The sequence below is a fragment of the Zerene cesonia genome, chromosome 17 (genome assembly GCF_012273895.1).
Source record: "Zerene cesonia ecotype Mississippi chromosome 17, Zerene_cesonia_1.1, whole genome shotgun sequence".
Classification (NCBI taxonomy): Eukaryota; Metazoa; Arthropoda; class Insecta; order Lepidoptera; family Pieridae; genus Zerene; species Zerene cesonia.
The window spans coordinates 4,963,561-4,990,862 of NC_052118.1; the positions used below are offsets into that span (position 1 = coordinate 4,963,561).

The 27,302-nt window shown below is 34.1% G+C and overlaps 1 protein-coding gene across 6 annotated transcripts in view; it reads right to left on the minus strand.

The window, feature by feature from the left end:
- The window catches only part of LOC119833662 (teneurin-a), a 213,835-nt gene that overhangs the window by 19,748 nt on the left and 166,785 nt on the right, over positions 1-27,302 (minus strand). For 2 of the 6 annotated variants that reach the window (XM_038357777.1, XM_038357778.1), the window contains exon 7: positions 5,201-5,451. In XM_038357777.1, coding sequence (XP_038213705.1) covers positions 5,201-5,451 — 251 coding nt within the window. Of the gene's footprint in view, positions 1-5,200; positions 5,452-12,049; positions 12,110-17,912; positions 18,337-26,109; positions 26,283-27,302 lie in introns of those variants that run through there. The other 4 variants (XM_038357781.1, XM_038357780.1, XM_038357782.1 and 1 more) reach the window with 4 other exon arrangements.

Below are 27,302 nucleotides of genomic sequence, written 5' to 3' on the forward strand. Positions count from 1 at the left end.
GATTGTGATTGTATAATACTTGTTATCTGTAAGAATTGTAAGTTGAGAAGTAACAATAATAAAATATTTATACTAGAAAATTACTTTGAGATAAGATCTCGATGCGTTGACGCCATTTGGCCGCTTGCGCTCCGAATTGGGCAATTTACTTTAACTAGCCGAGGGTCGATAGTTAACGACAATAAGTTTTATCATCTCGACAATCTATGGTTAAATCGGTAATTTATTCATAGACGGCAAGTTGGAAATCGTATTGATTTTTAAATCCTCGGCTGCTGTGTTGAGATAAACATTAACATTCCCATTTTTCTAATAAAATAGCCGGTCTAAATAGTGCTGTAAACGCAATAAATTTTAAGAGATTAGAGAATTAGATTATATTGTAATCTATTATAATTTTATCGGGTCTTTGCGCTCTTCGACATTAGACTTATATGTAAGTATAGTTACATACAAATTCAGTTAACACGTATTATTTATATAGCTATTGTTTAAGTTCCGGTAAAAAATAACAAAAATAATAATGTCAGTGAAATTTGAAAGAAAACGACTTATATTCATTAATTTCAGTTCAAAATAAACGAATGGTCGTAAACAACAGAAAAGTACGAGCAAACGAGCGTAAATGACGCAATTTCCGCCCACAAAAATGATATATTGCACTGTGGTATGTCGCGACTTTTCGATGATCCCTCGTAAAATCTATAAATTTTCGCCATAGTATGGCAACGCGGAAATGGAGGGTAGTCTATATTGAATACGTCTAAGAGATCACGGGACGATTGTGTGCAGATGGACGATGTTTGCTATCGGTACTATTTTTCGAGTTAATGCAATTTATTGTAATACGATTCAGCATAGATTGCATCGTGCGATGGGGGAATGAAACTCGTTTGATGGAGTCCCGAGGGATAGAAAACGGCGGCCTGTCGCACTGACTTGGTATTAGTCACGTGATAAATCTCCTGTACCTCGTGTGTGTCGTCTCGTTCTTTTATTGTCAACAGAAAGTACTGACGTCTCTTTCTTCCTTAAATATGATCTGCGTTCACCGAGGGTGACGTTTTGTTTGCCGCGTATCGTATGATGGGCGAACAACAATTGATAGATCTAATTTCTTTTGATCGTGTCTATATTATACAGTATATTATATCGTAAATTTAAAATGTAATGCTAAATTATTATTACATTGGGTACAGGTTGTCATATCAAAATGTTTCGATGTAAATGTCCGCCTCACTATATTAAATTGTAAGAATGAAAATAAAACAACTTATTCAAACTTTTTTGCTGTTTTTTTCACAGCATAATAAGGAAAATACAAAAACTTTTGATAATAATCACAGAAACTGCCATGTGCACTGTCATATTACCAATGGTGTCGCACATTCGTTACAGTTAGTGCGAGCTTTAATAAAACATTTGGGGTTCTTAAATTTTCAATTACATTAAAAAGCTGACGCTACACTTTAGTCCCGTTGATCGTGCCTATACGTAATGAAGGGTGCAACAGATGTTAGACATTTTTTCATTACACCAGCAAAACTACTGCGGACCCAGGATTAATGTCGGATTGAACTATAGAACCACTTTTTATTTGCTACACATCCGGAATTAAAAGGCGTGTTCGACAAACATTTTATTGTATTCTATAGATACAAATTATATTTTATTATAACCTATGGAATAGTTTTATCCATTCAATTCCGTAGAAAAGATTTTTATTAAAATGGTTCCTTATCTTTTTATTTATTGGCTTAGTAATAAATGCTTTTTAAATAAATAAAAAATCCTTGGATGTTCAATCTTTACATAATTCCATTACAAATTCGCTTCACAGACGTAGCTTACCTAGACTAAAGTATTGATTCTAAAGTATGCAGGCACCGTATATAATGGCTAAAGTTTCTATTACAGCAGGTAATTATCCCAGTAAAACTGATTTGTAACGTAACCGCAATGTAAGTTTTGCTTCTGATAAACGTTTCATAGAGTTTTACTAACTTTAGAAGTGAGAACATTACTTTCGGGTATAATCTTGAACTAAGAAGATTAGAAGGTTTATTGTAATATATATCTACTTTATAACATATTATATCAAGTATTGCTTGGGATCGGCATATTTCACGATCACGATATCTATTTAGATTACGGTATATCTGAATAAAATCTAAATGCGGTAATTCGAACGTGTATAAGTCATTCAATTAGAAAAACATATATCGTTTTGAAAAGTTGCCGCGATCAGTATGCAACATATCACGTACTTAAGGTTTATCTACAATCCCTTATAATTTAATGGGAATCTAAATGAAGTGAGATCCGATACGATAAGATCCGTCGTCTTGAAATATTTAGTATTGATCCGGTTCATTACATTGCGTTTAAGAATTGAAGAAAATGTAATCTTCTTCTATTTTCATTACTAGTAATAAATTCACTGAAACTTTCAATAAAAATGTAAGAGTCGAGCAAGTTGCACTATATTTTTTTTTATAAAATGTATAGTATAGTCGTTAACCCAAAAAACAATGATATTCCATCACATGATATTTATAGATCAAACCGTTGACTGTATATTTGTCGGTGCAATACTCTACGTAAAAACTTATATACATACTTTGATATTTATTTGTGAATAATAACATTCAGAAAACATGCAGTTTGCTGTCTAAAATTGGTATCGCCTAATATGGATTTGGAAACAACCTAAAAACCTCTCTACCATATGTTGCACTCTGTTTTAATATTTCTATATCCATTAGCTCAGTTTGCTAGTCTTATTCATAGTTCGTTTTATAACTTTTAAGTTGTTTTCTAGATATTTCATGTTTTAATTGAAAGTAAAAATACGAAACGTAGAAAACGTATAGCTATCATCGTTTAATATTTAAAATCTGATATCTTTCACGAGTTTTCGTAAAAGCTTCCTCAGATTCCGTCCGTATGTAGGTCAGAGGTAGTTATCACTCCAAGTGTATTCGGCATCTTTTTGATGCTATTTTTGCGATCTCTTAAATGTGTCTGCGGTTACGAGTTTTATCGCAAGAAGCGCGTGTGCGGTCGATTGAAGAATGCTCCAAAATAACTGAATGAAAACGACTTTGTCACAGCCACTCCTCACGTTTAATGTCATTCTCCCGAATGACGCACCCAGTGACAAATTAGAATTTATACGCTTATATTTTAACGACCCATATATTATTGTTTTCGTATTGATTTATTATATCACAGGGATCTTGCTTTATGTCAACGTATTTTAGTTATTATGATCCATATATATTCTGGTTTGAGACATGTAATTTAATATAATAACGTATAATAGTGGAGTGGATAGTGATTAAACCCATAAATAATGTGCTGTCTTTTAGGTACATTTTTAGGTATTTTTATGTATGGGGTTTAAAATTGAGAGATCGCACCAAAATACTGTCATAAAAATTACACGATGCGATTTATTTGGAAACAAATGTTTGAAAGAAGGAACAGGGACATCACAACACACTAAGGAAGGAACATACAAATAAAAAATTAACATATTTCAATGTTAATTATATGTATAATTTTTAATCCACTCGCTGTTTTTTTCTATAAGGATGCGACAACTCATCTTAACAATTAAATTTTTAATTATACACATTCCAAAACATTAACTCATTAATTGTGTAATGTTTTATCCTTTATAACTTATGAAAGCGAAATGATTTCTGAACGCCTGTGATGTGACATGACAAATTTTCTTTTTAATTTATGAAGAGTAGGACCGGCAAGATTGCGATTGGCTGATATATTCGTAGTAAAATTATAAGGGACGTTGCTGTGTAAGATAATTTATAACCTCGCTAACACAGAAGCGAGGGCTCGGGGCACGCATCGCGTTGCCGCAGGTTAGAGGCATCATTTATATTTTTTCTGATGTTTACTTTTTACGATGTTCTTTCGAGATCTAAACAAAGAGATATAATAATGTTCACGTCTGTTTTCATTGCAGCATCGATATTTGATCAACTCATTTGCATACGGAAGAAGCTAATACAATATTCATTTTATCTGGTGATAAGTTTTTTTATATACCTTTATGCATTAAAAGCACAGGTCTATAAATGTAAGAATTGTGTCACGACATTTATAAAATTGTGCCTTATCTGAGTTTTGGGAAATAATATACTACGCTCACAATAAAAGAACAAAAATGAAGAACATATTATAACCGGGAATTTCGAAATAATTTTGGACAGCGATAAGCTACTATCCTGTTTAGAAATTGTGCCCCGAGGGAAGGGACTTAATAATATAAAGATAACTTGCAATACTTTTGGATTTTCTAATCAGGAAACATTAAGTTTACCCCCGTTGGAGAAAATCTTCGCTGCGGGCAATACTCGACAACAAATGAGAAACCCACATTAGGATTTATAGACGGGGAAATTAAAAATTGTTTCATACGAAGAACTGGGATCGGGGATGTGATTTATATCAGAGTTTGTTATTTATTTCTTTTAAATTTTTCATCTTAAGTGACATGTGTGGGACATGGTGGTTTAGCGATTGATAAAAACGTAAATTACAAATCAAATATGCCAGTACAAATTCCTAAAAGAGATATCCATTATTCATATACGAATAAATTGAATAACTTCTATTATTAATGTATAATGATATCTTTCTACACAAGAATCACCTGTTTACTTATTTAGTACAGAAACATCGTCTCAAAAAAAAAGAAATCCCCTGCTTTGTTTATAAAAGCTCATGAAGGCTTAATTCAGCTGATTTTAGATGCACATCAGCGAGCTAATGGATTGAGAAATGTTTATATTGGAAACAATCTAATCTGCATACCAAACGAGTAAATAAAAATGCTAGCTTAACGAACGCACCGACGCCCCGCCGTGATTAACTAAACAATGATATATTTTAACGTTAGAGTTTTGTTTCAACGATCGTTAGTCATAAATTTCAAAGAGTTCCGCTTTTTGTCGATCCTCATTTTTATTCTGTAGAAAAAGTAATCGCTACTTTTAATTTATCTATTAAAAGAGAAGTCTTTTTGCTATCTAATTAAATAATGTGAATCAATGCATACAACATATAATTTTTGAATTATCTCACATCAAACCACTTTAAAGTTAAATAGCCTGTTCGTTCAAGGTTCAAAAGACGAGTTTACACTCTTAAATATATTATAAAAATCGCTTACCTATAAAGTATGCGAGCATAGCTGCGAGGATAACGCAAAGGCATATCATAGCTATGGCTAGGCATTTCCACGTGCACCTATGCTGACACCGCTTGTCTATGTGAAACCTCGATGGCGAGTACACTGGCACCGGGCTGGGCTGGCTAGCTCGCAGGGGGAACACCGGCATGACCAGCGGCTGGTTGGCGAGTTGGCAGTGACCGCCCAGGGTGCCTCCACCCATGCCGCTCGACATACCCGTCCCGGTCATCCTGTTGAAAAGACCAATCGTTAAAACATATTCAAAAGAAATATTTTTATTTTTCTCCTTTTTTCCGCTAAGTAAATGCTTTTTAATTTTTAGTTTTATAGCATTGAAATGCTTTATAAATGAGAAATTTTGAAAGAATATTGCTACGGTTAGGCAAGATACGCAGGTTCGGATCCTGCCTCGTGATCAAAAAATTTTTTCTATTCTTTCAAAATTTCTCATAAATGCTTTTTATTTATTTTTTTCATTATTTTTGCGTTCGCATTTTGTACCATTTTGTTTTATAGCGCTTGTTAATATTAATTACAATTGAAACAGACAAGTTAAAATTAGTTTTTAATGACGATTTTATTTTCGGTTCTAAAACCTACATATCACAGATAATTTAATATTTATTACAATACTAGTAGTACCTACACGTATTTCTTTATAAAATAATGTCTATATTCAATTTGATTATCTAATTTCTAAATTCTCATAACAAATCATTTGTAAGAAAACAAAACCCATAGAATTCATCTATTCCTCATTTTCTCTCGGAAATCTTGTGAAATTCGATATGGATTGAAAATAACTTGCCGAACAACAGTTGCTTATATAATCGGTGTCCCGCAACATATGGTCGTCGTTTTTTATAACAATCAAAACGTATCATTATCCGAGATTACAACAAAAAAAGATGATCGGAACATTTAAGCAGGTTGGACAAGAAACCATTAATCAATTATACGAAATTCTCAGTCACTACTTTTAAAGGTTGAAATTTATACCATATGGCGTCAGGCGTTACGTCCGCCACCTGACGCTTGTATAATTATTTCGCTTTAAACAAAAGAATTAGTTCTTATTAAGTTCATATCATTATAAATAATGAGGTGTATCTTTCAAGGCTTGTTTAGCACAGTTTTAAGTATAATTTGTACGTCGAACGAAAGGTGTATTTCATTTTACTCTAGAATTTGAAGTAGGTATTAAATACTGAATAAACCATAATGTTATTTTAATTTAACTGTTAACTAACTAAGCATTGGACTTATGTAGCTTCAATGCCATTTTGTAAGTTCAATGTAGTCAATATTACTAACTATTTTGATTGTAAAAAAAACTTATTGCTTTTTAAAATTATAATCAAATAAATAGGATGAGAAAAAATTACGACAAAAAGATATAACTATAAAAAACTTGTACATTATTACATCGGCCATTTGTAACAGTACTCCAAATTGATTTTTATATCGTCTCTACACATTATCTTTTTATAGTTTTGAATCTCGTGGAGCCATTACTGGTCAGTGCACATCATTTCCGCGCAATATCGAAATGGCCAGAACGATAATTTGGTTTTTGTTTATTATGATTGAGTTTTGAAATAAAATTTAAGACGTGGTTTAATATTTTGTTGAAAAATTTAACGTTACTTTATCTCGGGTTGATATGTGGTGAAATATGACAGCAAAGACAATAGATGAGGTTGACGACAGTAGCTATTGTCGGATCGAAGTATTTAAAGGCGCAGACAGGAAAGTGTAGCAAGATTTTGACAGCACTTCACGAAGGGAACTCTCCTAATGAAGCGGTAAATAATGAGAGGTGTTACGTTGCACGAAAAGCTGCACTAATTAACGCTAGACACCTCATTTTATGCATACGAGTCCACATTTTAATTAAACAAATCAGAAACAAAACAACTGCGAGCACAGTGCACAACGGTAAACGTTGTTTTTGTGGACGGCGAAAGAATTCAAGAAAAATATTGATCGTAGGATAGCAACGCGATGCATCGCCATTTTCACAGCAGGTAGTTGTAGGAACTCGTTAGACATCCGTGGCGCGTCGTGGTCACATAGTTTTTATCGTTGTAATCGCGCGTGCAGCGGTCAATTCTAGGTGCGGAGCGGTTCGACCGACCTCTAACTCGGAAACCAGATGAAACAAAAAGAGTAAAATGCAGGCACGGGCCGTGAGAACGCGTCTCCTTCGGTGCGGCCACTCCAACCATTTATCTTGTACGGTCGTGCGAGAATGAACCGGACAGCGATGTGCTTTTATTGCATTGCATTCTTAAATATAGGTTTGCGGAGGTGAGCCGCTATGTTCTTAGACCTAAAATTATTGGGTCGAACCGGTTTGTCGACGTTTAGGTATCGTTGAAACTCTTTTCATTACTAGCAAATAACTATATTATAAATACATATATGAGATAATTTTTGCTAATATGCAACAAACTGAACGTACGTAATTATATCATTTATATACAGAATAAACGCATTTACGAATAAATTAATATTGAAGTACGAAATCTTTTCATGTTGAAACAATGAAATGGAAGGGGTTGGCATCATCTGTGGGTGTAATTAATGGTATATTCAAAATCGGTAAGTTAATTGCATCAGATGTACATGAATTGAATGAATACATTCATAATAGTGAATTGTCAGACGAAAGATTCAACAACGATTCGACGCTGATTGCAGTGTTTGATTGTTACCAGTATTCATTGTGTAGTGCAAACTGTATATTATCTGAATATATGTATATTATCTGAATAAACACATAATTACTTGTATGAGACAAAAGATTGATGTGCACTAAGTTCTAAAGATATTAATTTCTCAATATTAAATATGAAATGTATGTAGGTAGTGGTAGATATATAAAAGCTATAAAGATTTATCATAAGTAGCAGCAAAATTGTTGATGTTAAACTTGTTAATGAAAATTCCACAAATTTCCAAGGCTTTAATTTAATTTTCGAAAACTCTCCGAAACCTACAAGAGCAGACGCACGTAATAATGAATGTTAATAAAAAGTTCGAGAACGAATTCATAAAATAGTACCAAAGTAAATCGATTGATTTGAATTTGTAAGTGTGGCTTGAAGGCTCGTCCCTACCGACCCTCGCCTGCAAGTCACGGGTGTAAATTTAAGAAAGCCCCTCAATTTAAAACGAAATGTGTAACAATGGCGGTACCGCGCTCTGCCAATTTCCGCCCTCTACAATCGCGTTTATTACCAAGACATGTAATAAAATTGCCGCCAATATTGCGTTATAAATTGGGTTTTCGATTTAAAGTGCTCAAATACGCCAAACGTTAAATAATTTACAGGCGAAATAAGTATTGACAGTTCGAATTTTCGTGATTTAAAAAATAATGTAATTATTAAGTGATAACCGTTACACTCATTAATTAAATTATTGAAAGACGTAATCTCTAATCTAATAATTTATCTTAGACTTTCGGCATGTGCTCCGGAGGTACCGTTCCATCTCAATCACACCCATTCGATTAATTACGAATCATCTAAACGATTCCATAATTGGAAACGATAATTGGTGTTGCATAAGAAATGTAAAGTCTATTATTAAATAAAAAACGACATTTTAAATAGATTATCAATTAAACGATATTAATTACCGATAATGCAACTGACGTGTGCTCCCTTGGTCTTGCAGAACATCATTAATGTCAGTCAATAAATTTGCATTTTGTACAATCCAGCATACGCTGTGATTTAAATATGGCAGAGTTGAAATCGTTGAACTCGCTACTATTAATAATAACTCTCATAGCGTGCTGTTTGTTTTACTCGCCTCAGGGTACGGTTAGGTAACGTTGAAGTTGATTCATGAATGGAAGAGTGTGGCCCGCTGCCGAGTGTCGGTGCCTAGCGAGAGTTCTGCATTCGCGAACGTGAATATATTTAGCAAATATAATTTTCTTGGAAATACATCAAGCGACGGAAGCTTTAATAAATAATTACCTAACCCAGCTCCGTATATTCAGAAGGCGTATTTTAAGTGGTTCCGTAAAATTCCCACTTTAGTTTACAAGAAGACATCCACATATTAATTGCATGCAAATGTTTATGCAGCTTTTGAAAATGTCAGTAGCTACTACAATAATTTGTTGTGTGTTTTATTCACTTATATTTCACTGATATGCTTATATATTTTTATTACATTTTATTGAACAAGAAATGCATCCCCGTACCGGTTTATTACCTGATTATTTCTTTAAAGCGTTGGTAACTAAAAATTGTAGAAATATCGGTCGTTTCAAACTCAGATTTTAATTAAACCTTTCCAGCGGCAGTTTTGAGTTTATCAATGGATCTACAGCCGTGCAATCGTATCAAACTAGTCTACTGCGTTCCAAGCGCTTCGGGCATTATTATCGCGAGAATGAATGGAAGCGATACCGGCGATACTGAATAAACGGCCAATTACCGGTCTCGTACCGCTCGTACTGCGGGGACCCGCACGTAAATAATCGTGCTCACGCGCAGAAACTCGATAGTGATAAACAATTTTCCATTAGTCCTGGCTAGGCGAGCCGCACGAGGGGCGGCGCACACTTACAATTTCCATACTTACCCGCAACCCGTATGCGAAAGCGATAACCTTTTATTACGAACTTGTCGTTTGAAGATATTATTATGGTAATGGCATAGGAATGCAAATGTATCACGGCAATAGATTCTGTAAGAATAGCGTGCAAGGCGAAAGAGATTAATTTAAATTCCTACTTTTAAAATGTACTTTTACAATAGAAAAGCGATCTCGAGACGGTAAGAATGTCTCATTGTTAAATACGATAAAAAGTATAAAGGAGCGATCCTTAAGGGGAATGCGTATTATTATAGATAACTATCAGCGAGCCACGATTCAGTGCGAAACGCAAGTCTTAACTAAACGTCCTGCTATTGTTCAGCGAAACGGAAAAACGGTTTCGCAGGCGAAACCCTCGACGGTCGTATTTTATCCACAGTTCAATATTATTTCGACAACGGCACAAAGAAAAGGAAAGCCCGTGCCGCGCACCGCGCCGCAGGCGTAGCTGTCCTACTACAATATTGTTCTCCCTACTGCTTCCAGTTACACTGTAAATATTTTGGTGGCTGCCTGATTGAAAAATGTTATCACATTCCAGCCTCCTCTTCTAATGGATCGTGTTCGCTCTCGTGTGTACGGGCGATACTATTACTATTAAACACAAATATACTTTTTTTGCTTCCATCAAATAATGTAATTGAAACTTTCATGCTATATAAAGTTAATATTTTTATAGTATGTGTAGTATAAAGTGTTTATGACATACAATTGCCCTCAAAAATTGAGCAAAGTTAAAAAATCATTTAGGGCATTAGTACGCCGCAATAGACTTAAAATATTTTTGTTATAATATTAAATAATTATTCGAAAGACAAGTGATACGTTGAATTAACTTCTAAAGTATTTCCTTATCTTTAAACCCTGTTGGAATGAAAAATTTATAACCCATACACTTTGTCCATGCATAATGAATTTGACATTGAAATGAAAGCTGCATTATAAAACAGTCATAAAGAAAAAGTCAAAAGAGTAATAAATATCACGATAAAGAATTATACGTTGACAATATTCACGATGAATACACAGGGTTATAATTTTCCGTTTTAAATATTTTATGCGGTAAATTATTTGCTCCGTACAGCTTGCAACGAATTTTCTATTTTGCAGAAACTGTGGAAATGGGTAGAAAAATGCGTTCCATTTGCAATGGTTAGGAGTACATTCGTTGAACAATTGGCGATACGAGAGAAGGGGCGCCAGTTAACCGTTGCACTACATTGCGTCTGTCCCTAGCTCAATCCCTTTTTACGTTTATAATATATCGAAAAATTCTCTCATCTCCATTTTTGGCCCATATCCGACTCATGAACCATGAAATTTATTAAAGGACAATTCCATGAGTAATATTTTATCAATTAAATACGGTCGGTTTCGATTTCGGAATTACGCCGTCCCATTTGAACAACCCGCAATTTATTACACACTATAATTTTATAAATCAAAATGTCACAGTGATGTTTAATGGTTATTATAACATTTATTATGTTGTTCTTTATTATATTAAAACGTTTTGAACATATTTTTAGAATTGATAACAGTTTGTTTCAATTAACAAAGTGTGAATTATGTATAAGCTCTCTAAAAATACAGACTCGCCTGGAAAGCTGTGTAAATATTAATTAAATTGAATACCAGGTCACGTTTAAAACAAATCGATTGTTCGAAGCGCTGTTATTGTGCAGTCGTTAGTTTCAAGTGGAGGGCGAATCGACCAGTAAAACTTAACTTGCGCGGAGCTTCGCTTTACGGTTGACCGAAACAAATAAATGATAAGGGTATCGGGTCATTGGTTTCCTTCCTCAGCACTTAAATTGCTAACCTTACTTGACTTAGTGAACAATTAAAGATTTACACATTCACCGACGCTTATTGCATTATTCGAACAATAACGGTCTTTTTGCTTTAGCTGTGGTAGCTGTATCAATTAAAGTAATATTGTTTACTTCAGATACCTAGTCAAGTAAAAAAAAAAATATTATTCTGTGCAAAATTATTAACGTGTTGAACGATTTCACTAGGAACAAATGAGGAAAGTGTGACGCACTAGAGCATTAACCCTGCCAAATCAAAACAGATGAAGGCATCTCGAGTGCTCCAAGTGTTATTGGAGTCTCTAATTACGTTTATAGTTCGGTTAGAGTTATGGTAATGTTCGGCAACCTCTGTAGATATCGGCTCCGCCGCTGTCGTGTCTCTGATACTTACGACTCAGTATTTAGGGTCTGTAGGGCGAGCCATTCGTTAGTTACGCCCGGTGACGTGTACCTTGGACAAGACCAAAACTATTATTAGAAAGATTTCATCGTCAGCTTATTTCTTGTATGGTACTTGTCTTAAAAGCTTTTTTGTCTCGCACGTTTTAAGGTACGATGTGAACTCGTTAAACATTCGTTTTATTGCTGACCTAGTGGAAGTGGACACGAAAATTCTTTCTCCTTTTTAGTTTATGTGCTACGCGGTCCTACGCCGTAAATTAAACGAAAAAGACATTCTTGTGGTAACGTATGTATCTTTCCTTAACTTCACGTTGCGGTAAAATGCATGAATTTCCGGACGCAAACAAAGGCACTAGACACGCGAAGCATGCAGTACCGCGAAGTCCTAAAGGGTAAAAGAAACGGCGTTTCGTTATAAAAAATGAGTTAGGGGCAGCTTTGTTTGTGCATGGTGCGAGTTAAGTGTTTAGATAAGTGCAGCCGAGAGAAGCGCGGCTTGCACTACACGTTTGTTATCTCATGGGGAGTCTGGGCTTGGACAAATGGAGGCATCCTGTGTGGTCTGCTATTTAGCCAACTCCAACTAAAAATGTTCGTTACATTATAATACTGATAAATTCCTTATTCTTGTGTTATATTTTGATGATACAGTAAAGATAAAAATGTTCTATAATTAATAAACATTATTCATTTAAATATTAAATAGGTTTATAATAATAAAGACTTTAAATACATACATCATTTCTAAGGAAGGTTATAAATAGATAGGTGTTCGTTAATATTTATTGCTTTGGGAACAAGACATGGTACAAACTTCCGAAATATAAATATTCAAATAAGGACTTAAATAAATCCAGACGAGGATATGTCGACATTACATATTGCTGCGGTCATGGCGTCCGCCTATTCATTACAGATATTTATAGGTGGCAGTGTCAAAGCGTGGCTTGTATTTATTCGGATGGTACGACAGTTTGTTTATTTTAAAAGGGTTAAAGCTAAAATGGCCCGGCCCGATAAGCGTCCCGATCCGACGCAGCTGAAATGTGAACGTACAGCGAGTTGCGACTGATTTCACTGATACTGCCTTGTCAGTGCCATTGATCCAACATGGGCTTGACGTGACGAAGTATTGCTGGCTAAAATTAGAAATTTATTAATGCTTAAGAACGCGTCGTAATATGTAGCGAGTTTTATGAATTATTGAATTTAAAGATGAATTATATGCTCAAATCAATATAATAATATATTGTTTGTGCAATAGATTTTACAAAAGTCAATGGGAAAGTCCATGACAATGTTGAATGGCACACAAGCCTAACAATCTATAGAGAGACGACGAACTCAATCAATACTGTAGAGAGACAATAGGCATCTCTTATTCAAAACGGAAACTATTACAGTCGTGTCATTGTATTCAGAGCCTCACCTCACCGAGTAAATTATTCAAACGAAAAGTGTTTGTTTACTGTTAGAGATAAGTATAAAGAATTGTTGATGATGGATTTTGTATATGTGGCATAGCTTGGGAATGCATGCTGTGGATCGATGTCAACTTGAAAGATTTACGTCCAACGTTGTGACATCGGAATTGTTGTCGTAATCCTGGATTATCCTTTGTTCCAAACATGGCTGATTAGATTTATGTTATGAGAAATTGTTGAAAGTTTTAAAAGGTGTATAAAAAATTAAAAGTATAAAATGCAATATTGAATTATCCCAAAAAATAGGAAGGATAGGTTGCCCCGTTGGTATATAAAACAGTAGGAGAAATTCGATTGCGAAGGCGGGATTATATATATCCGCCCATAATATAAATTTATCCAATGGTATGTAATGGTGGTATGGCCCAAGACCCAGGTTCGAATGACGAATAATTTTTTCTATATTTAATATTTTTCCAATATTTTAAAATAATGAGCTCAGTATATTATACGATTGTTACTTCTCGGTAAAATACAATTTTGAGCTTACTTGTATTTTTTTTAACTTTTGCGTACTTGTAGACGTCCTAACTTATGATAGAACTTGATTTTGTTATAACAAAATCAACAAAAAGAAAGCGAATGTCTTGTAAAAGTTTATATTTAAATTGCTTCAATCAAAACTCTCACAAGCTCTCTTTCAGGAATTTATCATCGACATTTATTAAACGAGAAAGATTCCTAAAGTTAGTATAAACAGATGTCGATTACGTCACGGGACAAATTGGTTCGTTTGAGCGAGTGTGGTTATTACGAGCGACAAGATTCTCCCTAATGAAATGATTGTGTCGATATTGTACATTAAAGTATAAGAAGGTAATTGAATTTCCTGCATCGAGAGGCGGTGAATACAGTTTGAAGTGCACCGCACGTTCATATGTTATCTGTTCCCTGCTCTCTCATATTCCACACTAGGACACTGGTTTGATGGAGCGTTTCCTTTAATTATACCTATTAATATGATACAACTTAAGGTGCTTCACAATTTCAAGTGCACATTACACTCAAATTCAAGTATCTAATATCTTGATAGAATTACTTATTTGGTAAAAATAGCCAAGTGGTTGGAATAACAAAATATGGAATATTTTAATACCAAAGTTATAAACTTTACTAAAATACTTATAACCACTTTTTTAGTAAAATTAAAGAAAAATTGTTTTATTAGAACATATAACTTATATTTTTAACAAGCTTTAATTCATTGTGTATAACAAAGTCGCTTTCCGATGTCTGTCTCTAATACCTATGTAAGATTAGATCTTTATAATTACGTAACGGATTTAGACGTGATTTTTTTAAATACTGAGTTAGACAAAATAAAGGTTTATTATATATTACATAATTAATTCAATAATGCAGTAGAGTATATTTAGTATCAGCTTTACACCCATGCATAGCCGTGGCGTCTATATAAATAAGAAATGCTGCAGAAAAAGAAAAAATAATCGACATTCCTTTTATATTTTGAAACTTACGCCGCTTAGTGAGTAATTGGATTTTAATTGACGTCTCCAGCACCAAGTATATAAATATGTACAACAGAATTCTTGTCTAGCTTTTAAGCAGTAAATATTTTTCTTTAAAATGATTTCTTCGGTTTCCAGTTGTCTATAATAGTAATTGCAATGTAATTTGTATTAAATAGTATAAATATATCATTCTTGCGTTCGGACGGTTTGCCTGCTTGGGCGAACTTTCATCCGGATGGCCAAATATTTGATATCAAACCTCTTACAATTTTGATCGCGTCTTTGAAGATCAATAAGAAATTTAGCCATGCGTAATCCATATTCCGTTACTGATTGCTTAGAAAATTGATTTTCATTCAATAGAATAAATTATATGATTGTCTTATTCGGAATCATTGGCATTTTCTGAGTTTTTTAAAGGAGTATCTTAATAAAAAACAGTATTACCATGGGAACTGTTAATGAAGCAAGTGATAAGCAATAATAGATGTTTATATGTTAATAGTACAAATGTACTATAAATCTCGGATGTACGCATATAGGAAATGTGAAGCAAGAATGAACTAGGAAGGAGGATATGGGAACGGAGATTGTGACTTAACATAGTTACTATCGGTGAATTATTGACTACGATTATTAAGGAAGAATTAATTCTAAACGCGAAGATAAATAAACTTATATAGCATCTGCTGATGATAGTCCTATTTTCGTTTGTGACCCACAAACAGTTTAGTCTGTGCACATAATGTCGAAGTTTCTTGCGGATCGTTAAGCGCGGCGGCTTCAAGGAGGGGCTCCTCGATGCTATCTGTCCACCATTGTTGCGTGCACTTAACCGTCACATGTTCTACGCTTGTGTTCAAACCTTGTTAACACAGTGTAAAGTAAATTACATTTTTCTACGCTGGGAATATGGCGTCAAGTAATTCCGTTATCGATTATCACTGAACCATATCCAATTGCTGTCGTTAGAAGGGTAAATAATAAATAGTTATTGGTATAGTATACTTCACTGTCAGAACAATTATTTGTCTATTAAACACTTATTCACATCATAGAAAAAAATAAAAATATTATATCGTATCACATAATTCTCAAACAGCTAAAAACGATGCATCACTTTAAAGTGATCTATTCCAGGCAACTTACATAAGCAATAATGTAATAAAATTTTGCCTTTATAACAAAATTATAAAATAGCTTTAATGTTACATTTTTAAACTAAATTTGATTCATAAAACCCAATATTGCTTCAATCAAATAGTCCTTTGTACACAATATTTGAGTATATTTCTTATCAACATGTTATTAGATATTACATACACATAACAGGTGCAGATTATTATTCATTTTGTCTTTTAATAAACGCGACTTTCCCTGTTCTCCGAGTAAAGCACAGTGCGATTGGCATGTCACAGATGCCACTAACTGCTTTCGAAGTTGCTTAATGCTTACTCTAGCAAACGTGCGCCAAGTGTAAAAATATGATTTATGATTGAGAATAGAAACGCGCATCCGCCGCTCGTCCATCATTAAGGTTATTGCTAAATTGAAAACCTAACCAATTTATATTTATGTGTTAGTTCCTCAAACGCATAAGAAAGGCCAATATCATCATCAATACCGAAACATAATTAAATGTTTGTCTAAAATGGCAAGTAGGTTGGAATAAGACGTTAAGACTATTACGAATCAACGAGTTAAAACATAAACATTAGAAGCCAACAATTTCGTAATCGCATTTACATATTCTAGTATATTTATTTGTAAAGAAGCCCAAGAATTTTATTGCATGTTACCCGGGCGGCCCCAGAGGATATCCCAAATAAGAGTCGCTGAATTAGTTTCGTGTAAGGCCTTACTTTAATAATGCTATGTGGTCTTTAGAGAATTGCAGGGTTTCCGCGTCGTGTTTATATAGTCGTGCGATATGAAATGGATGTTTTCTGGCTTCAGGCGGTTTATTATTACTTTGAGGCATCGAGTGGGTAGAACTACAAGGGGACGGTTGGAAGTTGGGGTTGGAAGGTAAACAAGTATCGACAATTGATTCGAACGAACTACTCGATTGAATGAGAAATTTCCTCGTTTCGTTGTATCCTTCCTGTAATTTTTCAAGTATGTCCAATTATGAATAAAACATTTTGAAACGAGAAATGATGGTATTGCTTTTCTCGAACTGCAATTTATTCACTAACAATGCCAAATTACTTTTTTAATCCAAATATAGTATTTTCGACGTTTCTTTTTGTATTAAGACATCTATGTTACTCTTAAGCACAATATTAACTCGATAATTTGTTTCACGTCAAATGAATACGATCGGTTACATCAAAAGCTTTGTAATGTAAGTACTTATGCGGAGCTAACCTATTGTAAAGAATGCTTTTATCAAACCGCTTTTCAATTTCCTTACTTCTAGAGTATGTTAGCATCATTTATTTATATCATAAAGCGTATTCAATTTCTCGATTTTAGTTAAAAAGTACTGAAGTATATAAAAGGAATTTATATTGGTGTTTGTAGTTTTACTTTATAACGATTATTCATTGGATTTAACAATTTATGTCGGTATATATATAATGGAATTACACAGTAGGAATGTAAGTACTCATTTAGAACTATATTTTTCATTTTAATGCCAGCAGATAATCTCGTCACAGGTGTTAATTTTTATAACCCGTGTTCTACATCAATTAATCCAAAGAATTGCTAAAATTACATTCGACAAATAGTATATATAATACGTTATTATTTAAACATGGAAATCGTTTCATAAATATATAAAAAAGATAAGATAATTGTTTTCTAGAAATACTAGATCCTTCCAAAGATTTGGGTGTTCCATGCATTGTTGTTTATTTTGTAAATTAGTCCATTAACTGTCAACACTTACCTCGGATCTACGAAGGGCTCCGCGTAGATGTTTCGCACCGGTTGACGTCTTGGAAGGGGCGGAGGCACGGGACTGAAGCCCTCCATCATATCGTCCCGTTCGCTGTATTTCAGCGATTTCATCGTCATTTTGATGAACAACAGTCCACTGCACAACTATAAGACTCGGGAGCCCAACATCACTTTAAATCTTTTATCACTTACATCACGATATCACTATTTGAACGTTCGTCGACATTTTTGAATTTCACTGGATTGTCTAATTGTTAAAGTTCATCATTATTAGAATTAATTTTGTTATCGTTGCTATGGACTGTTAAAAGAAGATATAAGATCAAAAGTCGCGTTCGGTGTTTGTTTACTAAATTGATAGAAGCGTTCTACGACACACCCATTCGCGCTGAAGGACAGCGACTGACTGGGGAGCCCTGCAGCTTAGCCCCGCGCGACCCTCACTAGCTTTAAAATTTTTTGCGCCCGCGCTGAGGTGCCGTAAAAGCTCGTCGAGTTATTAGATAGATGGTCGAACAAAAAATACGGGCCATACGGAATACGGCATATTGCAAGTAATAGACTCGACGCAACGGAATGAATTGTGGCCTGAGCGTTTCGGCATGACGTGATGCGGTTAAATTTATTTCATAGAACATGCTTTGTGTGAAGTGTGAACAAAAGCACTTTTTGCGCGTAGGTATAATACTTTCTAGTATATTTGAAAATGCCGGTGTTTTTTTAAAGAAATATTAGAAAAAAGAGGATTGAAGATAGGAAATGCAACATTTTAATATAATACGAAAATTATGTTTTATAAACTATGAACTTGCTTTGATTTTCTCAGAAAATATGCTATAAATGGTGTATGCCCACAATTATGGTACCTACTCGCGTTGTTCATAAAGTGGGTAGATACATAATTCATAAGCCGACCGTTCGACTGTTCAGTCGATTGTTTTCTACCTAGTGCATGTACGTTTGTATGATGGGGTGTGTGTACAGTATATCACTACCAGCGCCCTCGCCGAGGCAGAGTGGCGGCTGGTTGATCTCAGCGCTTTGCATGTCAAACAATTACCCTCATACATTGTTCACGACAAATGCGACGGGCGTGCTCTTGTTACCCTTCTGCATTATACTCACTAGGTTATTTGTTTTCAAAGCGCGCTAGCTAAATATATTAACCATTAAAAAAATCATAACTGATTTATTGAATGTTTGTTAATCTAGCGGTACCCGCCCTATGTGACCCAAAAATTCACACAAACAGTGACTCCGCAAAACCAACCCTCCAATAGAAGGGTTGTCGCAAAATTATGTAAAACCTATCCTGTGGGCCCGAATTATCCCTGAAGGATAAGGAATAAGAATATAAAAGAGGCTCAGAATTTTCCATACGGATTTTTTTAAGCAGCTACGAACACCAGATTTACATACATACATATTCGTACATATGGGTAAACATGCTTGCTGTCAAAGTGTCTCCGAATGCCTGTTTAATAAATTAAAACAAGCGGAGCGTGGCAGGTTTAAGTATGTTTAGACATACATTAGGGATTGTTAAAGCTTTAATGACAGAAATTTGTTCAGTTGGAGCTAATGTCATAAATGTTTTCTGTTTAGAGATGGAATTAAGTGTAAATTAAACATTCTAACAACAGAAGCAATCGTAGACAAGTTTTTGTTCTTTTACAATACAATAACATTGGATTATCCTCGTATCCCGTATTCCATACGCATTCTTAGAACGTATGAATTAATGGCAGGCTTATCGTTAGGGTACGGTTATATCTCATGCCATAGTCGCTAGTTTGCTTATAAGGCAACGAGGAAACGGTCCACATTACATCGATCGTTTTCCCATCGACAACTGTGATTTATTTCTGACCTGATGTGTGGGGTCCTGTTATGTACTTGAACTTGCTTCGCTTATATTCGATCGGTGCACTGTTACATGTCATGAGTGTAGAACAGAACATCTTTCATGTAACGTAATGATGAGAGTAATTGTGAATGCTTATGGCTTGGAGCTAATTGAAAATTATACAAATTGAACCTCAGCTTTGTTTATTGGTTATGACTTATGGATGATTATAATATTCGTAATTACATTTAAGATTTGTTCGTAATGACTTATTTTACTAGTTTATGAAAATTATTAAAAATATGATAATAGCAAACTATACGTATTTTTTATGAACGTGAAATATTACGATTTTTATACATGTATTCCTTTTTTTGCTTTACAACCTGGATGAGTAGGTGATAGAAATGATATTGTGAATAAAAGAGCTCAAGTTGAGTTTAATATAAAATGTGTAATATGTCGACGAGAAGCGAAGTAATTTACGTCGTATAAAATGTATTATAAATAGGTTTATTATAGCCAGTAAACAATTCAAGCTCAGTTGCCAGCTTGTTGTACGAACAATGCTGCACAATAACACTGCAGCAATTAATACTGTACTGTTTACATTTTAAGATCCATGAACTTTGTAAGAGACCGGGCAATGAAAACACTGCTCTCAGCATTACGCTATTAATAAAATAATTTCTTTGTAACAAATTAATCATTCTGACCTAAATAAATTTCGACAACCGCCGCTGCTGTTGCTCCGCTACAAAAAATTACCCAGCTATTTTAATTGGCGTAAAGGTTTGGAGTTTCGTCTCGTAAAAATGTCAATGACTATCTTCACACGTGACATCTGCGGTTCCTTTGCCATATTAGGAGCATTTAAAAATAAATTTGTACAGGAATTCGAACTTGTACTTTGGATTATCAAATATTGTACAAAATTTATTTAATGAGTACCTACTTCTAAAGACGCGAATTCATTTATGTTTTAAATTTTCTTTAAGCAGATTTTAATGAAATAGAGAGTCGAGTGTCATTAGAAACACGTGTCGTAGTGAATAAAATTCGATTAATTGAAATCATAATTTCTAGTACCTATGTGTTTTAAAAGAACTACGCTAGACACCCTTCGTATGCTAGATCGGGTATATGTATGTAGTGCACGTTCTATAAAAAAAGACGATATTGATTCCGTGACGAGGCGAGCGCGGGCTGTGGGAAACGATTCCTGTCTGCCTAATAGATGCCCTGAGGAGTCGAGCACTTCAACACACTTTGTTCAGACAATGAACGCTTTACAAAAAACACACAGGCGTGACTGAGGGATTGACGTCATGTTCCATATTTTAATAGGCTTATTCCTCTGCATCCTATTGATTTATTTTATGGACAGTCTCTAGACAATTTAAAAGCAATATAGAAAAACAAGTAAGTTACGGTAAGTTCGTAGGTAAACTATTAAATATATTTGATAAAAAAATTACCGTTATGTACCTCAAGTGCAAAGTGCGCTGTACGATTTCTATTTGTAAGTGTAATTAACGAGTTAAGGGCACGGAACGAGCACTTTATTCCTAGTTTAGAAACGGTCGGAGGCTGGCCGGCCGCAGGACTCGGCCGCATTCTCGACGGGTAATTACGTACTCCCGTTCCCAAGCTCCTGCTCTAACATTTTATGCCTCATTTCGGATATGTGATTTGCTGCACACGTTATTTAATGTAATTGTCGTGAGAGAAAAATATACTTGCGTGCGAATTATTATTTTTTTGTGTATGTTAATTAGTTAAAAGCTTTAAGTTAGATAGAGTTTAATAATATATAAACTTAGTTAATATTTCCTTACAGAAAAAGGATTGAAAATCAACCATTAAACGTATTCCTGATGTTAAAAACAACTATATTAATTGTTATGCACCGTGCGTATCAAAATTGACTAAAAAGTAAATTGGTTCCTAATTTGACATATGATGGGTTTTATAAGAAGAGATCAAAAGCTGTGCGAGCTCCATGACATCCGACAGAGGCGGACGTCGTTGTTTTGAAAGGGGCCGCGTGTGACTTCGATCATACTTCGTTTTTCTTAAAACATTTCGCGGACTCCGCCAAATGCTCAGAGATAAAAGCACTCAGCGTACTCTACTTTAAGAGTTTTTATTTGAGTCACCATTCAACGACATTAAACGGTTAATTTGTCATTAGTCCTGCATTTGACACCAAATGAGCTTTTGTCTTACGACGTGAGTGATAGCTTCTGATAATGGATCTACTAATATCTAGGTCATTTGTAGTTTTACAGTAATAGTATTTTCGTATTAAAGGCTTTGTAATGTATAAACGTTATATTTAATTATAGACGTTCCTCTATATTTGATTCCTCAATGTTTTTAACATTTTCTTTGTTCTAAGATTAAATATTATTATTTTATTTTAGCTGATAAAAACCTTATATTTGTGGACTATCTTCAACGTTTAATAAATAAAATTTAACCTTATAAATCAAATACGATTTTCATTTGCTTACGTGATGATTTAATGATGATAACACATCTACAATTATAAAATAAACAAACTACTATTCGAATATTCTCTTTACACCAGTAAAGCTGTTTGAATTTGACTTTATATTAAAGTTGATAGTCGCAGTGTCATTAATGATTACCGCATGGGAATTGTTTCTAGTACATAATTTCGGGAAGGTAGGGGCGAGCCCGGAAATTGTCCTCTTGTCGGACCACCGTCACATTAGCCGAGGACATTAGGCCAGCGCAGGCAAACAATGTGTCCGTATTCATTCGTGACACGTGACGTCACCTATGAAAATAAAACAAAGGGGCAAATGATAGTGAAGGAATTCCCATTAAAACAATCAAGCTTTTACCGCACCAATACAAATGGAAAAACAATTTATCATTAAACATAATTGATTTTAACCACAGCTTTTAAAGGTTTATTCCGGTCGAATTGTTATTTATTTCGACAAATAAAAAATAACACAGTCACTGTTGATAACTTAATTATGAATATAGGTATATGACATATTATATTCTACAAAGACTATATTTAATTATTTTCACTGTTTGTGAATGTAATCTTTCGAAAGAAAAGACGCTACATTCATGAATGATTTTTTGAAGTCCATTTGCAATATTAAGTTCATGCCATTTCTACATTCTGACCCAATGAAGTACGTTTCGTACAAAAAATTACATATTTTATGCACTTAGTCCTGTCGTCGTCCACTTGACGTTGCAATATTTCGTCAAACAAAATCGATAATCACAGGCGTGTGAACGCAAGACTCTCGAAGCGAGCACCATCATGTCACGGCAAAGTATTAGTGGAGCCATTAACTATCGACGAATTTTCTACCAATTTAGTTTGAGCATATAATTGCGGGAATAAGTCGAATTTAATTGACGTCGGGTCCGGGTTCAAGTTGCCGTTAATGTATCGCAAACAGGTTCTTGTTTACGTTACGGACTAAATGCATAGCGTTCGGTTGTTGAATAAATTTTATCTAGCCGGTGACTAATTAAATTATGTTTCGTAGTTACCTGGACATTAAATTATCTGATAGCTAACTGGCAATGTTTCAGCCTGAAACAACGTTCATTGTCAGGTCGGAACAACAACAGCGTCGTTCTATTTTCAAATAAATTATGTCTTTATTGTTGCCTTTTTATGATACCGTACTGAAATATATCATTTAAAATATTGTTTATATTCAGATTTCAGTTTAGATTCAGAAATTATTATTTACTCATTACTATTTTGTAAAATAATACTAATCTAGTAGTATTTTGTAAAATAATAAATAATCTAGGAGATAACATATGTATTGTATTATGTTAAATAAAATAGGTTTTGTAAAAAATTATAAAAACATGTATTGATGTGTATGGTTAATTCTTTATTTATTAAACCTTCTGTAAAGTTAGTGTGAAAATTGAACACAATTTAATATTGGCAATAAACAAAAAGCGCTGCAGAATTTCTAGTCGTAATTCATTGCAGCGTCAGGCGATGAAACTAGATTATTTTAATGCAAACTCAACTATTTCTGAGCAATGGTTCTCACAGGAAATAGCAAATAATTCAAATGGTGCTAAGTTTCTATGTTTATGTTTGTGTCAAGTAAATGCATCAGAAATTAATTTGTAACGAGCTAAATTGTACTTACAAGCAACGCTTTGTATTATTTCCTACTTTAAATAAATAATGACAACGACATTAGTATTTCATGTGCTGTTTTAGAAACATTGTTTAGCAGTATAGTATTATAACTACTGTCTTTCATTTATGTGTCTAATATTTATTAATTTAATTTAATATTTATGTGTCTAATGTTTCTTTATTAATTTAGTAATAATGTCTGCAATCTGCTTTTAAGGATAGCTCGTTTCAATTTGTGCATGCTGTGTTAACGTTTAACTTGTTATTTTTTCGCGAGAACATTTGTTATATCTATTTAAAAATAACTGTAAACAAGTGTTGATTGACTAAATAAATAAATGAGTAAATAATTAAGTGCACTCAGAGATAAGAAACGTTCAACTTCTTAAATCATTACTGCTTATTAAACATTATTAAACGTTACTTACGTTCGATAGTAAATAAAAATTGTGTACATTACATAAAATTTAAAAAGTGAGATACAAAACTCATCTAACCACCTCTAGATTTATCCGGCAACCATAGAACATAAACATAGTTTCGTTTTGGTTCATTATCTTTTTCGTGAAAGTCGTAAAAAGAGCATCCTTTCCGTACTTTATGTTTCCGCAGACCTTTAAATAGCTTTTTAGTGTTACATTGCTTTTATTTACCATAATAGGATATAACATTACTGGTATCATTACGTGTATTGAGTTAAGTCTTTTAAAACAGGTTACATGATAATATGGCTTACTATCATGCATCAATTTAAATTCAGGTATGTGTTCGCACATTACGGATATTTTTTTATAATATTTACTACTTAAAATCCATACACAAATAAAAAGAGATTCTGAGTGTTTTTTTTTCTACATACTTGTAGATAATACATTTTTGATAAAGTATGTCTGCGTTCGTACTTTAAATTTTTTTAAATCAATCTTAGAATAGCATAAAAACGTCATTCATCGAGAAACAAGATGTACAAAATATGTATGTAAATTTTAAATTAGTTGATTGCAAGATTATTCATGAATCTAGAATGCATAAAATTAGTTTCATCTTGACTTTACAGTAATAATTATAGTTTAAATGTGAAAGTTAAGGTGAGCGGACAAAAAACGTATTTATTATGTATACCTTTTTGTAAGATACGAATTTTGATCGATTAATAATGCTACAACTTTTATCTATTCGATTAATCTTGAGAAATTCTCTTATAAATTTTCCGAAGCAATATTAATTTGGTTCTAAGCACGTGTTATACGGGATTACAAAAAGAAACAGCCCACGAACGGGCGATTAGAATATCTAAGAGCACGATCAAAAATCAACCCGTTGGAACATTCCTTAATTCTTTTTTTTAGCTTTAAGAAAAAATTCGTGTTGTGGGTTGATGTTTTTCAATGTTAATTAGCCATTGAATCGCGGATTCCACTGCTTTATGGCACTTTGTGATATGCGTTTTACAACGCAGAAGACATTAATAATGAAAGAGATTTTACGTAAATGCATAATGCATTAATTTCGTTGAATTACATATATATCCTGAATTACTCGAAAATTTGTAAAGATATAAAATGTACAAATGTTGTACGGAAATAATAGAATCTTACAACTTTACAGTATACAGATAAACGTAATTCGGGTACGGTACATCGATGACGTAACCCAATGAGTTAAACAGATTACAATCTTAAACTATAACATATTTAATAAAACATGTATTTATGCTGATTTCTTCGTAAAAAAATTGGATGTTGTGAATCATCTTGCATATAATTACAAAACAATTTTGCGATGTAACAAGAACATAGTACAGTTTCGTTGGTGTGTTTAACTTCAAAACATGTCTAAATAATGTGAATTTCATACATTATGTTGGAATATTTTTCATGTTAAGTTAAGTGTATAAAGATGTGTAAAATACACGTCATCTGACAAATATCATTAGAGTCATTCATGCAAAAGTTAGGTCAGTTATTAGGTCAAAACTCACGCCATGCCGATACGTCAATTTGTCCCGCGAACACGGCATATACACAGTTCAGTCACGACATAAAGGTGTATTATTAGAGTGCACATTTAGGAAAACAATAAACACCGAAAGCAATAAAAAACAAATTAAAGTCGGACACACGATTAGGGTGTAAGCACCTATATTGTATTGCTAGGTATCACGCTAGCTACCTGGCAATGCAAAGCTAAGGTGGTAGGGCGTCCGTGGCGGGTTGTAAGGGCGGAGGTCGACACCGTATCGGTCAGTGACCGCGCAGCGCGACGAGCACCAAGTGAACCGCTCACCGTCGGAGGTGTTGTGCCAAGTGACCGTGCGAGTACAGCGGAAACACGCGCGGACCGATCGCCCTCCGTAGGCGATTTGATGCCCTCCTCGCGACGCCATTGCGCGCGCATTCTGTGCGACCAGATAATGCCGCCCTATCTCGTGTCGAGATTCTACGATCTTGGATCGCGGTCACACTTTATTGTAACAGCTTTTGCGAATTATTTTAAGGTTCATTTCTTTAATTTGCTTTCACTTAATGTATATAATTATTTAATGTAATTTTCTCTTATGTTACACAAAATAACGTTTCTCTATGTGCATTTTAAGAAATTGAAAAAAAGGTTACGTTGAGAAGATCTTATTAATTATTGTTTAATAAAATGCTTTCATCGACATGGAACATCACTAAGGAGATTATAATTGGAGCATGCGTGGTGCGAGGGTTGTAGGGGGTATGAGGATGGATGCGGGGGTGCGGGGGGAGGGGCGCGAGGGGGAAGGCGCGTGTCACCCGCGGCGGTGGCGCGACGCTACGCCGACGTGATCTTGACACCACGTATGCAAAGCCTATACTGTATTACTGCCCCAAAACTCATTCTACCCTTTAAATTGACAGTTTCAATAACTTAAAATTTCGAACATCATCAAATACAATACGAACTGTTTCAAACATAATAGGATCGTCATTTAATAATGAGGTCGACAATGTAATTAATATGATTGTTTCCATTCACAATTGTATTCTAAATTTGTAGCAGTAAGCATAAATTAATTTATAACATTTCATTATTTGTCGACCTTGACATCTTTTTTCTGATTTTCTTTTCTTCCATAAGGAGAATAAATGGCACAAACGTGCCCGGTCCAAGCAAAGCGACCTTGTGAAATAAAGCAGAGAAAAATATTTTCAGAAAGCTCCTAAAAGAAATGTAGTTTACAATGTACAAAAGCAGATATTTCATAAACGAAAAAGTATATTGTTTGTCAAAACCGGTGAATCATTGAATGTTTAAGGTCATTTAGTTTACAAATTAATACAGCTTTATTCGACAGTTTGACGACCGACTCGTTTATGATCGGTCCAATATTATGCATA